Genomic DNA, 12,017 nt, shown 5'->3' on the forward strand with positions numbered 1-12,017 from the left:
GACTTACAGGTTACCAAGAAGTTGCAAATCTTTAATACATAATCTATATAGTTCAGTATAAACCTTAGGGATACTCATACATGAAAAGCATATTAAAGGTCAAATTCCTCAATTCCTAGCTAGCACACAGTTTGCCAGATGTTGCGTGTTTTAAGGATTGTCTCATATTTTAAAAGCTTTTTTTCGTAATGCAGATTTAGACATGTGGATAATTCTTATCACAGCTCCAATGAATGACGGGAACACAGTAGTTAGTTGGAACATACACACACATCACATGGAATGTTTAGTTGTAACAGAACTCTGGTAACCTTTTGGAGGACACAGTTTTTCAGTGGAGAACAGGTGGCACAGTGGCAAGAAAGCTGGGCCCAGGTATGGGAAACCTAGCTAGGATACTTGAGCTTTTTAAAGTTCTGTTAGAGCCTTGCACAGAAGAGGCCAGGTGTAGTTCAGTGAGGAGTGAATTCCATAACTGATTGGCCGCCACCCCACCAACTAAATTTCTTTATATCCACGTAAGTTTCCAAACCATCTTTAAAGGCAGCCGCACACAGAGAGCATCACAGCAGTCTAGCCTAGATGTAACAAGCGCGTGGCTAGGTCTGACAGATGGAGTAGCAGTCTAAGTTGATAGACGGCACTGCTAGCCTTCAATGCCACCTGCACTTCCATAGATTGTGCTCTCCTGGAGAACCACAAAGCTGTGAGCTTGGAACAGAAACAGTACAGCCTCATCCATGACCAAGTGCACACCTCTATCCACTTGGGCTGATTTCCCAGTCCATGGCTTTATCTGATTGGTTTCAGCTTGTTCACCCTTATCCACCCTAAAACCAGTTCAAAAGTCCCACAGCCTCCTGCCTTTTGAAGATGGAAAAGAGAGGTAGAACCAAATGTGATCCCCATATTAGTGTTATCATAGCCCAGTCTTCCAGATGATCTCCCTCTGCAGTTTTACAGATGTTAAAAATAATTATTCCCCCATAAGCCAGTAACCATGGAGCATAACAGAACTTCCCCATCACCACCTTCTTGGATTGATCCTCCAGGAAGGACTGGAGCCACCATATGATTATTTTTGTTAAGTTCACAGATTTATACCCCACCCTTCAACAAGTTCCCATTGCAGCTTACACATTTTTTCCCTAGCAACATCTATTATGAGTTGCATTTCTGAACCATGGTCTCTCCAAATAGTCAATAGGGCATATTTGAAATTCTGCTTTGTCCCTTGTTGTTCACATTTACATTCTTGCAATTGCTTCCATATGATATTTGGAAACGGAAAAAAGAAAATCATCTGCTGTTTACAGTGATGGATTGAATAAACAGATATTTTCAGAGTTTCTAAAAAGACAGGATTTCTGGAGGGAATTGTTTAAGTACCAGGGGATTTTTACAAAATTCTAATACTGCTCCCAGTTGGTGAAGATTTAAAACCTTCAATCAAATAGGCACAACATTTTAATGCTTTCCGTTCTGTCATGCTCACAACAGTATATGTGTGGACTAAATAACTCTTCAGATGCATGAATGAGAGATCCAGAATATATATATTTTTTAAAAAAATGGGAGTGGTGCGTGGCTATTTGAAAGCTACACTCTCTTCATTATGTAAAGGTGTCCCCAGTGGAGTGAATAGTTTAGCGGTACTCCTGAATCCTTTGCTGTTGCTTGAGGCTCAGGTGGCCTCGGTGGCATGGACTGCCTTCCATCAGCTTCGGCTGGTGGCCCAGCTGTGCCCCTATTTGGACAGAGTAGTCTAATTTCTGTTGCCTATGCTTTGCTAACCTCTAGGTCAGATTACTGCAACTCTATGTGCAGTTGCCTTTGAAGATGGTTCAGAAGCTTCAGCTGCTGCAGAATTTAGCGGCCAGGTTACTCACCAGGGCAAGACAGTTTGAGTATATTACACTGATCCTGGCCTGCCTACACCGGTGCTGGTTTGGATCTATAAAGCCTTAAACGGCTCAGGACCACAATACCTCAAGGACTGCCTCTCCCCATATGAACCGACCTGGACCCTGCAATCATCATCCAAGACCCTTCTTCATATGCCTCCTCCACAAGAGGTCTGGAGGGTGGCAACACATGAAAGGGCCTTTTCTGCAGTGGCTCCCTGTTTGTGGAATGCTCTCCCTAGCGAGGCTCTCCTGGCGCCTTCATTACATATCTTTAGGCGAAAACATTCCTCTATAACCAGGCCTCTGGCTGAATAACGTTCTGTGGTCTTTTAAATGTGTTTGTGTTGGGGGGTTATTGGTTTGCTTTTATTTTATTGTGTATTTTGGTTTTTTATGTTCTGAACCACCCTGTGGTCTTCAGATGAAGGGCAGTATGCAAATGTAATAAATAAAATAAAAATAGTAATACTCAGATACCTTCTCTTTAAGTGAAGATTCGTCTAAGAAATCATTTCTGTGCACTCTATAATTTTCAGTAGATATACATGTAAATGCAGACTATCAGCTCTACAGTTGAGACAGAGGTTCCAGTGATGTTTCCTCTCATTTGGCTGTTCGATCACTTGAAGACGCTTTATTCTCTTAAAATATATGTTGCAATAGCTGTGGCTATTGAAAGAGCTGGTTCAATCAATAATTTATGTGCCAGGTTAAGGGGCCAAGCCTAGTCCATAGCACATTTTTGCATATTAAGAACAAAGACTCAAAAGAGATTAAGATACATAAACAAGACGGGATGCCAATCTTAGGCTTATAATCTTCCGTGACAATGGTATGGCTGATGCTAAAAGTTCATATTGTAGTGAATGAAACTGTGAATGAAACTATGTTCTCTGAAAACTTCCCCAGCTGGAGTGAGCAATTTAAAAACATTCAGAATACTCTGGTGAAACAGTGCATTAAATGTCCACACTACCCAATAGTCTTGCTGTAATGACTGTTGACGAACCCCCAGTGCGCTCAACAAAATCAGCGAGGACAGAACCTTGAAGAAGTTTATCTTTGTCGGTGCTGTTCCATATTGGGCACTGGAAGCCATCCTTTCAACAGATACTGACGAGGTAACGACTGTTGTCTATGTGTTTTTCTCTGGCCTTTTGATAACCTGAAGATCCATCCTTCTTTAGGCATATCTAGGAAAGAAAGAATTGCTGAAATGAGCATTTATAAGAATTGTAGGGAAAATGCATATTTAACTACAGTCTTACAGTGTTAAGAATCTAGCAATAAAATCCCAGAATACCTTTTCATTCATTTCCCCCCATTGAAACTTGCATTTTTTAAAAAAAAACCGTTTCATTTCATTTCATTTTCACGGAACAGTAGTCTTCAAGAGTGGAAGTGTGATCTGTTATGGTAGCAAATTCCAAAAGTGAATTATGTGTTGTATAAACATATACTTCCTCTTCTTTGTCCTGTCAGTCAGTTGTAATGAGTGATCTGAGTTAGATAAAGCAATTCTTCTTTGCCCTTCACACTAGTCATAAACTGATAAACCTTATCAGATTCTCGCTTTTTGATTCTCATTCCTTTATTTTTCCAGTTGTCCCAAACACTTACCTCTTCTTTATTTGAAATATATTGCAACCCCTTCAACAGGGGTGTCTGAAATGTGACTGCAGATATACCATTATGAGATTCAAAGTCAGTTCTGAAACAGTATCAATATCTAGTTCCAACTTACGCCATAAACATGTGTACCTTTAAATTCATCGGAAGGTCAACAGACAGAAATAGCAATGGGTATATTAAACAGTAAAACATTTCCTTTTTGAGATTTAGGCAATATTAAACATTAATGAAAACTGATTTAGTGTCTGTGAGCCTCTATTCCCATACAGGGAATATGTCACATTAATTTTTTCATTGAGATGGTCATCTGCAGCATAAGGTTCTGCTTAAAAAACAGCACACCAAAATACCCACAAAGCTTCAACAGCAAAGGGAATTTATAATTTTTACATGTGGAGAAACAACAAGGCCTTGTTATTGATTTTAGCAATTTTCACAATAGAGAGCCAAAGAGATCAATCTTCTGCTTCTTCCTCTGTTTTCAATTTAGCAACTTCCTTCAAGATTTATCAAGTCAACCTCAGCACAAATTACTGCCAAAGTCTTGTGAGTATCCAAAACAAAGCAAAAGCAACTTCAGCTGCTCCTCCAAATGTGTATGAAAGGCATCTTTTAGCCAAACTATATTATCCTCTCACCACAGTCACCAGAAAACATTTATTTCAGTGAACATAGGAAGCCACCTTATTGTGAGTCAAACCATTGGTCCATTTAACACAGTATTGTCTAAAGTGACTGGTATTAGCCCTCCAGGGCTTCAAAATGGGGTCATGATAATGAAAAAGTATTGTATATGAATTACTGTTTTCTAATGAACCTTACAGCAAGTTTATTTTTGACTAGTAGAGAGCCCTAGCTCAGAGGTAACAAATCATCAATTTATAAATGAATAATAGGTTATAAGTGGAGTTCTGAAAAGCTGTAGTTCCAAGACAGTAAGATACTGTCTTCGTCATTTCTCTTTTTTGTAATATTATCTACCAATATATACAGAATATAATCCAACAAGGGGTATGGAACCAGGGCGTCAGGTGATACAGGGAACCAATCGTATCCTGCTTGGCCCTGCAGAGCTGCTGATTGGTCTAGTTCCTCTCTGTCAAAGTAAAGGTTGCAGCTCAGACAGCCTCTCCCTACTGGACTAACTGACTGTTTGTATGGCTCCAAGTCATCAGCCTTGTGCCTTCTCTAGCTGCACATCTCTCCTTACTTGATGTTAGAGGATAGACCTGTGTTAGTTGCCACAGTGACACACTGGCCCCATCCATCAGGTGCCTGTGACACTGTGATGTAGTGGTTAAGAGCAGTAGGCTTGTAATCTGGGGAACCGGGTTCGCGTCTCCGCTCCTCCACATGCAGCTGCTGGGTGACCTTGGGCCAGTCACACTTCTTTGAAGTCTCTCAGCCTCACTCACCTCACGGAGTTTTTGTTGTGGGGGAGGAAGGGAAAGGAGAATGTTAGCCGCTTTGAGACTCCTTCAGGTAGTGATAAAGCGGGATATCAAATCCAAACTCTTCTTCTTCTTCTTCTATTACAGCCATAATCCACACAGCATTCACAATGATACAATTTGCACTTGTATTTTCCCACCAAGTAAGAATAAAACTGTTATGAGTTGGGTGTGTGGGAGAGCATGGCCTGTGCACGTTGCAGGGCAGCCCTAAACTGCAGCACGCAAACCACAAAGCTCTTATGACACAGTCCCACTCACACTTCCCCTCGTGACAACACTGATGACTGCATCTGAAATGGGTCCCAAAGGGGATGTTGGAAACAATCTGAAAGTACTTACACAAGCAAAGAAGATGAGCAGCAAGTAGAAAAACCCAAGAGAGCACAACATCACAAGTTCTGTTCTGTATTTTTGAAATTTTGCATCTTCAGGACAGTCTGGAAGGCAAAATAGATAGTTAATTTATGGAACCTTGAGTGATTTGTGTGCAATAGAAGTTAAAAAACAGTCCATCATACTGTACCTGTTACTTTTAATGTAACTGTACTAGTTTGGTTAACTTTTTTGACTGGTGATCTTATGATGCATGCATATGTCCCACTGCTAAGACTTGTAGTATTTTTAATCTTCAGATAATGCCAGGTGCTGTTAGAGACCTCTGAGGAGTCGTTAAGATCTCTTGAATATTCATGTTCTGTATTATATTGCAGATCTGTCCATTCTTCACCAATTTCATCAGTCTGCAAAACAACAACATATGAGCGGGTAGTATGCTGCCAACCAACCAGAATGTACATATACACCAGTCCTAAGCAAATACAGGGTAGCAGTATGTCACACTTTTATGGTTCTGCTTTATAGGGTCAGTTCTGTTGAAGAACATGAGCAGCTGAAGGACAGAATCACTTTTTTAAAGGGAGAGGTCCATTTTATTTCCTGGAAGGAGCAGAGCAGTGACAAACTGGTACTTCTTTTATTTCCACTGACAACTATGGTACTAATAGGAGAGCAAAAGAATTGCACCCCATCCCTTCCTCCGCATGCTCCTCCATTCAGAAAACAAGAGCTTGCAGGAAAGGGTCATGCAAGGAATCTCTAGGGCAAGTGCCCATTTGGCATTGGGAAAGAGACTTGGAAGCCATGGAGTAGTGACTCCCTTGGGACTTACTGGGAGCATATGAGAGTTCCTGCTCTCCTCCTTCTAGATGTTAGGGAATTTCTCCTACAGTTGCCTAGCAACCTAACACTCCTGTAGAATGGGAGCACACAACTGGAAATAGCAGAAAGCTAAGAAACACTGGTGATTAAATTTCTAAGCATAGTGGTGCTGAGACAAACCTCATTTGCCCAGTGGGCAAGTTTACTTGTCCATGATGAAGATGCCTACTGCTTAGCTCCCATGAGATGACTGGGTGTATAGGAGTCTAAGAGAACTGCTCATATTAATTTCGTTGAGGAAAGCAGATGGGAAGTCATCATTTATTTCCACTTATCAATATGAACTGTTCAAGTAGATGATACATCTAGACTAAAGGGGGCAGGAAACTCATCCCCAATACACCCTAATTTATTGAAGAAATGCATTATACATTTAAATGCTGAAATATCTGTCTAAATGATCTCATTCTGAATTCTTGCAAATGTTTTACAGTTTGGATAAGCTCCCTTACTGCCCTTTTGAATACATTTCAATCACAATGTTCTTCTTTGCTATACACACAACTTCTCGTGAATGCCAAAACTCAAAATTAGTTAGTTCATAATTCAAACCTGCAAGAGTCATACTTCCCAACTGTATAAAAAGCCCTGGCTTTGTTTCAGTGAAATCTAGTATCTTCATAATTCAAACCAAGATTGATTTCAAGTTAAATTTATGTTTTATTTGCCTGTGCAGCCAGCATGATTAAGCATTCAAATTCTGCCAGTTTCTGTACATTCTCAGACATTGGCTACTGTAACCCTTTCCTTCCCAATGAAATTGAAAAAGTCCCATTGCACATATAATGTTTCTGCTTAAAGCATTTAGAAAGCAGGGAAGCCAAAATGGTGCCCTCCAGAAGGTTGATTGACTCCCATCAGCCCCCAGCCTGCATGGCTAATGGTAAGGTATGATGGGATTTGTAGTCCAGCAAACTCTGGTTTATAGGAACAGCAGCAGGAGTCTTCCGTTCCCAGGGCATGCTCATTGTCGTGTGCTGGCAACTTCTAGGAAGTCACAGGTAAGAGCTTAGTGTAGGGTACGGACCCCAGGTGGACAACTACTCCAGAAGGAGCACAGCGTGCCCCCCACCACAGGTACTACCCCTCCCAGGGCCAGATGGGGCTCATCAATCAGGGAAGGTATCTCATCTAGGAGAAGGAAAACTCTGGTCCTAAACTTCCACTGCCTTGTGGAATATCTTCGGGAGAAGAAATGACAAAGGAGTAAACATTACACAAATCAGGAGCAGAGTCCCTAAGATGGTTGGATGGTGCCTTGCACACCTCATTCCAACAATTTCTGCAGCCAAGCTGGTGCCAAACATATTGCTCTGCTTTCCTTTGGAGCACATCAGCGAGGCTGGGAGGGGGTCTTGTATTCTGGGCAGCCCAGGACCTCCATTCACACTGCCCAGGCTTACGCCCCGGCGAAGTCACTTTGGTGCTGCAAACACAGCAGATTGACTTCACCCCTGGAGGCGCACTCCAGTGTCTCTCGAGACAGATTGATGCCAAGAAACAGGAGTCCTGCTGTAACAAATAGGCATTGTGTCTGTTGGTGCTTCTGCTCATTCTGATGCTTGTTCAGCTTGCATCTCAACTTCTCTCTGCCTTCATGGTGTTTGACTACACAGTCGTACCTTGGTTCTCAAACGCCTTGGTACTCATACGTTTTGGCTCCTGAACGCTGCAAACCCGAAAGTAAGTGTTCTGGTTTGTGAACGTTTTTTAGAAGCTGAATGTCTGACGCAGCTTCTGCTTGAGTGCAGAAACCTCCTGCAGCCAATCGGAATCTGCACCTTGGTTTTCAAACAGTTTCGGGAGTCGAACGGACTCCTGGAACGGATTAGGTTTGAGAACCAAGGTAGCACTGTAGTAAACAAAGCACATATGAAAACAGCCACCATGCAAGGATGCACTGTGACACATAATGAGAGAGAGAGAGAGAGAGCGAGAGCGCTTTTTGGTAATGTGCATGCAAAAGAATACCAACATGATGGATATTTCGAAATCTCAAAATAAAGGATAGCTTTCATCTAAGTTTGTAACAAGAGATTCATAACTTGGCTAATCGCAATTTCTAATGGGATTCGTTTGCCCATCACTAATTCCTTCATGAGCACGTGAGAAATAACATTTTGCCTGTGGAGACATCTAGTGGCAAATTGCTGATTTGATAGAAAGATTCATCTTCACTTGGGTTTAGCAGGGAAAGTCTTTAATTAATTGCTTGTAAATGAACTGCAAAACTAAAACCCTAAAATTTCTTAGGAGAATTAAACCAAGCTGCTTCTGGATCGAGAGGTGTGGTTGTTACTTTTTGAACTATGCATGGTTGTAGTCAACCATGGGTTTTAAAAATAATAATAATTAAAATCTAAACTTTGCATGAAATGCAGTGTCTCCATGCCGGGAGCAGCTGGCAGGGAGGGGCAGTGCTGCAGACCTGGCTTCCTGGCAGCAATGTCACTGCCACAGACTAGAAAGGTGCAGGAGAGGTGTGGCAGTTCAGATAGGATGCTTCTGGCACATCAGTGGCAGCACTAAATGGACACACCATGCCCTGCCTTTGCACTGTCCTGGCCTATGACATTGATGCCGCTGCTTGGAGGTTAGGGCCATGGCAATACACCTCACTATCAGACACTCTCATTTCATACTCAGTCACTGTACATTACACAACATTACTGACTAAAGAACCAACTACCCCTCCCTCAGTTGTAGGCATAGATTTCTAGTGGTCAGGGAAGAAATCCCAGATAACCTTTTGCCTATATGAAATAGGAATGGCACCCACAAATAAATAATGAAGAACATACAAAAATTTTACCCAAAAAACCCCCAGTAAATTGTGTATGCTACAAAAGATAGAGGCAGGATCTCTGGGGGTTGTATCCTAAATGGATCGTTTAAGGGGGGGGGAATAGGGGACAGCAGTTTCAAAATGCTGCTTTGAGTTATAGCCAGGCAGAGGCTGAAAACATAGCTCAACTTCCAAGTGGAATGAGCCTCTAGGCATCAGCTGAAACAACTGCACTGAGAATAAATGCATGGCAATAGTGGCACAGAATAAAAATGCTGCTGACAAGAAATGGGATGCAGTGAATGAATTTCTACATACTAGTCTCCATTCTAACACAATGTAATGGATGAGTGCACGCTTTACTTTGTTATAGTTGGGGAAATGGGCTGGAAAGTTAAAAACAAAAAAGAAAGCCAAGCCATTTGATAGCAAATTCAATGAATATACACTGTATTTGAAATAGCCTTATTGCATGACAACAAAACACTGCCTTTCTTCAAAGCCAACACGAAAATTGCCTAGACTTGTGCTTTTGCAATGTTTTTATTTACATAACAGGATTTCAGTGCAGAATTTCAGATCATTTGGCTTCAGAATGTTGGGGGGGGGTTGGGGGGTTATGCTAATAATGAACTGTAAGTATGAATGTACCCTGGATGAGTTGCATGAGAATGTGAAGTGAGACAAATAGTTATATATTGTCTTTTTCTAAGCCCTTCATAGATATAGTTGCGTGCACAATTCTGATTTACTATACTTGAGAGAGACATGGTAGAATTTACATTCCTTTACACTTCGTCGTTATTATTTTTCAAATTAGTTTCAAGACTAGAATTGAAATCCTGATTTCAGTAGCTGGTGGGGGTGGTAAGATGACCTGAGGATGCTTATCACCCCCTGTTGGCTGAATAATCTGATCATTAATTCTTCACAAAAACAGCAATTCACACTGCACAGTCACATCCTCATCATATTTTTTGGGGCAGCAGAAGTCAGAGGTTAATTGTTTGCATTTACTATACAGTTCAACATGACCCTGTGCTAAAGATCTAACCTGAGAGCTGTTTGAACTTTACATTCCAAAATGTCATACCATTTGTTGGAATTACTGTTTAATTGGCCCCATGAGGGCTTTATATACTGTTTATTGATTAGGCCCTCAATAGATTTTTTTTAAAGTGATTAATTCTACAATTCGGTTGCCTAGCTGTGCTCTGTCATCTTCACACTGCTTGCCCGAAATGTTGTCAGTGATAATAATAAATGTCAGTTATGCAAAAGAAAGGAAGAGGCATTGCAGAGCACTGAAACTTTTTTTTTTTTAAACTGGGGAACAACAGTGGAAGAGGGCAATTGTATCCAGGACCTTCTTGTTGGCTCTCCATAAAGTTTATGACATAAGCATCTAGTTGGTCATTGTGAGGAACAGGATGCTGGACTAGACGTACATTTGGTTTGATCCAGCTCTTATGACTAGCTCACTGCAGCCATGCTAATGCAGCTATCAGGGTTTGGCCCTAGAAGGTGGTCTATAAATATTATGAATGAATGAATGAATGAATGAATGAATGAATGAATGAATGGACGGACAGATGAACAGAAACCCTGGACCCATCCTCTCTTGCAATGATGATGTAAACTTTGCCAAGGCTTCTGCCATTCCATAGCCTGGATGCTGCAGGATCATGCTGCAAAAATGCAGTTGGTGGATAAGCCAAAGTATGTCTTCACTGCTTGTGCTGTATCCATTTTGCCATTCAGAGCACTGAAACTTGAATGATTCTGAACTTCTACAACTGCTATTAATTGTTTAAGATTTAATTGGTGGCTACTGGATTACAGCACACCACAAAATGCAGAATTGACATGTGAGCTGGTTTTGCATGTCATGCTAAACTATAGTTAAGCGCTGTAGTTAAGTTGTATACAAATGAGCAGAAATGAGCCACAGTGAATCTTGGGCTCATGCCCTGCCCTGCCCTGCCCTGCCCTGCCCATTCCTTTCATCTCTGGCACAGCCAGAAATTCGAAAGCTTCAGCTTCCATTTCACTTAAGCACAGTTCAGCATTACATCCAGGCCCATAACTGTGGTTGAACTTAAAGGGAACCAGCTTTGGTAACTGTGGTTTGAAGGCGCTGTGGTAACTGTGGTCTGGAAGGCACTACTACCCAGAGTTAAGCAAAAGCGGAAGCAAAAATTTCCAGTCTCATTCTTTTGGCCACACAGGAAAAGGGGTGGAGGGAGGGCATGAGCCCAAGGCTTCCCAAGAGTCATTCCTGCTTTTTCAGGCTAAACTATGGTTTAACGTGCTTGAACTTGGCCTTCTCTGCCCAGAATGTTAGAATCTCAAGAGCAATTTACATTAAATGTTTTCTTTCACAGCACTCTGTACTCATATGTTCTCAAACGAGAACACAAGTTAGACAGAGGGAGCTGTCTCAGTAGCAGAATCCCATTGGGCGGTACCCTCATGGGTGCTACACCCACCGCACCCAGGAAGTGGTGGCGGCAGCACCTTCCAGTAAGATTGCGCCACCAGCCACTGCCAACCAACCCTGGTAAGCCAGGATTCGGGGGAGGGGGTGGCAGGTGGCACCTTCTCGTTTTACCTCAAGTGGTGAAATGAGATGGGCTGCCCCTGACAACATGTGAACTGGGAAATCATTGCTATAATTAGCAACGATTCCTGTGATAGCAACAAGACGTTCTCCAACTTCCACAATAATTTTTGCTGTTATTCATGACCTTCTTCAGGCACTTGGAGCAAACACATTTGTGCTAAAATTGGGGAGGGTGTAGGAGCACACACGCAACCCCAGTACATTTCCAAGCACAATTCAAATTGTTGGTGCTGACCTTTAAAGCCCTAAATGGCCTTGGCCCAGCACTGTGGTACCTCTGGATACGAACGGGATCCGTTCTGGAGCCCCATTCACATACTGAAGTGAACGCAATCGGCGTCTGGGCATCTGCGCGTGCGCAGGTCACGATTCACTGCTTCCACCGCATGCGCGTGACA

General features: G+C 42.0%; 1 protein-coding gene across 4 annotated transcripts in view; it reads right to left on the reverse strand.

Moving 5' to 3' along the window:
- The window catches only part of CD83 (CD83 molecule), a 26,379-nt gene continuing 14,362 nt past the window's right edge, over positions 1 to 12,017 (reverse strand). For all 4 annotated transcript variants that reach the window (XM_082235042.1, XM_082235041.1, XM_082235044.1 and 1 more), the window contains 3 exons: positions 5,517 to 5,733; positions 5,333 to 5,430; positions 1 to 3,100 (listed from right to left, as the gene is read on the reverse strand). In XM_082235042.1, the coding sequence (XP_082091168.1) occupies positions 3,011 to 3,100; positions 5,333 to 5,430; positions 5,517 to 5,733 (405 nt within the window). In that variant the 3' untranslated portion in view covers positions 1 to 3,010. The remainder of the gene's footprint in view (positions 3,101 to 5,332; positions 5,431 to 5,516; positions 5,734 to 12,017) is intronic.

Source organism: Podarcis vaucheri, assembly GCF_965113315.1.
Source record: "Podarcis vaucheri genome assembly, chromosome: 8".
Taxonomy (NCBI): Eukaryota; Metazoa; Chordata; class Lepidosauria; order Squamata; family Lacertidae; genus Podarcis; species Podarcis vaucheri.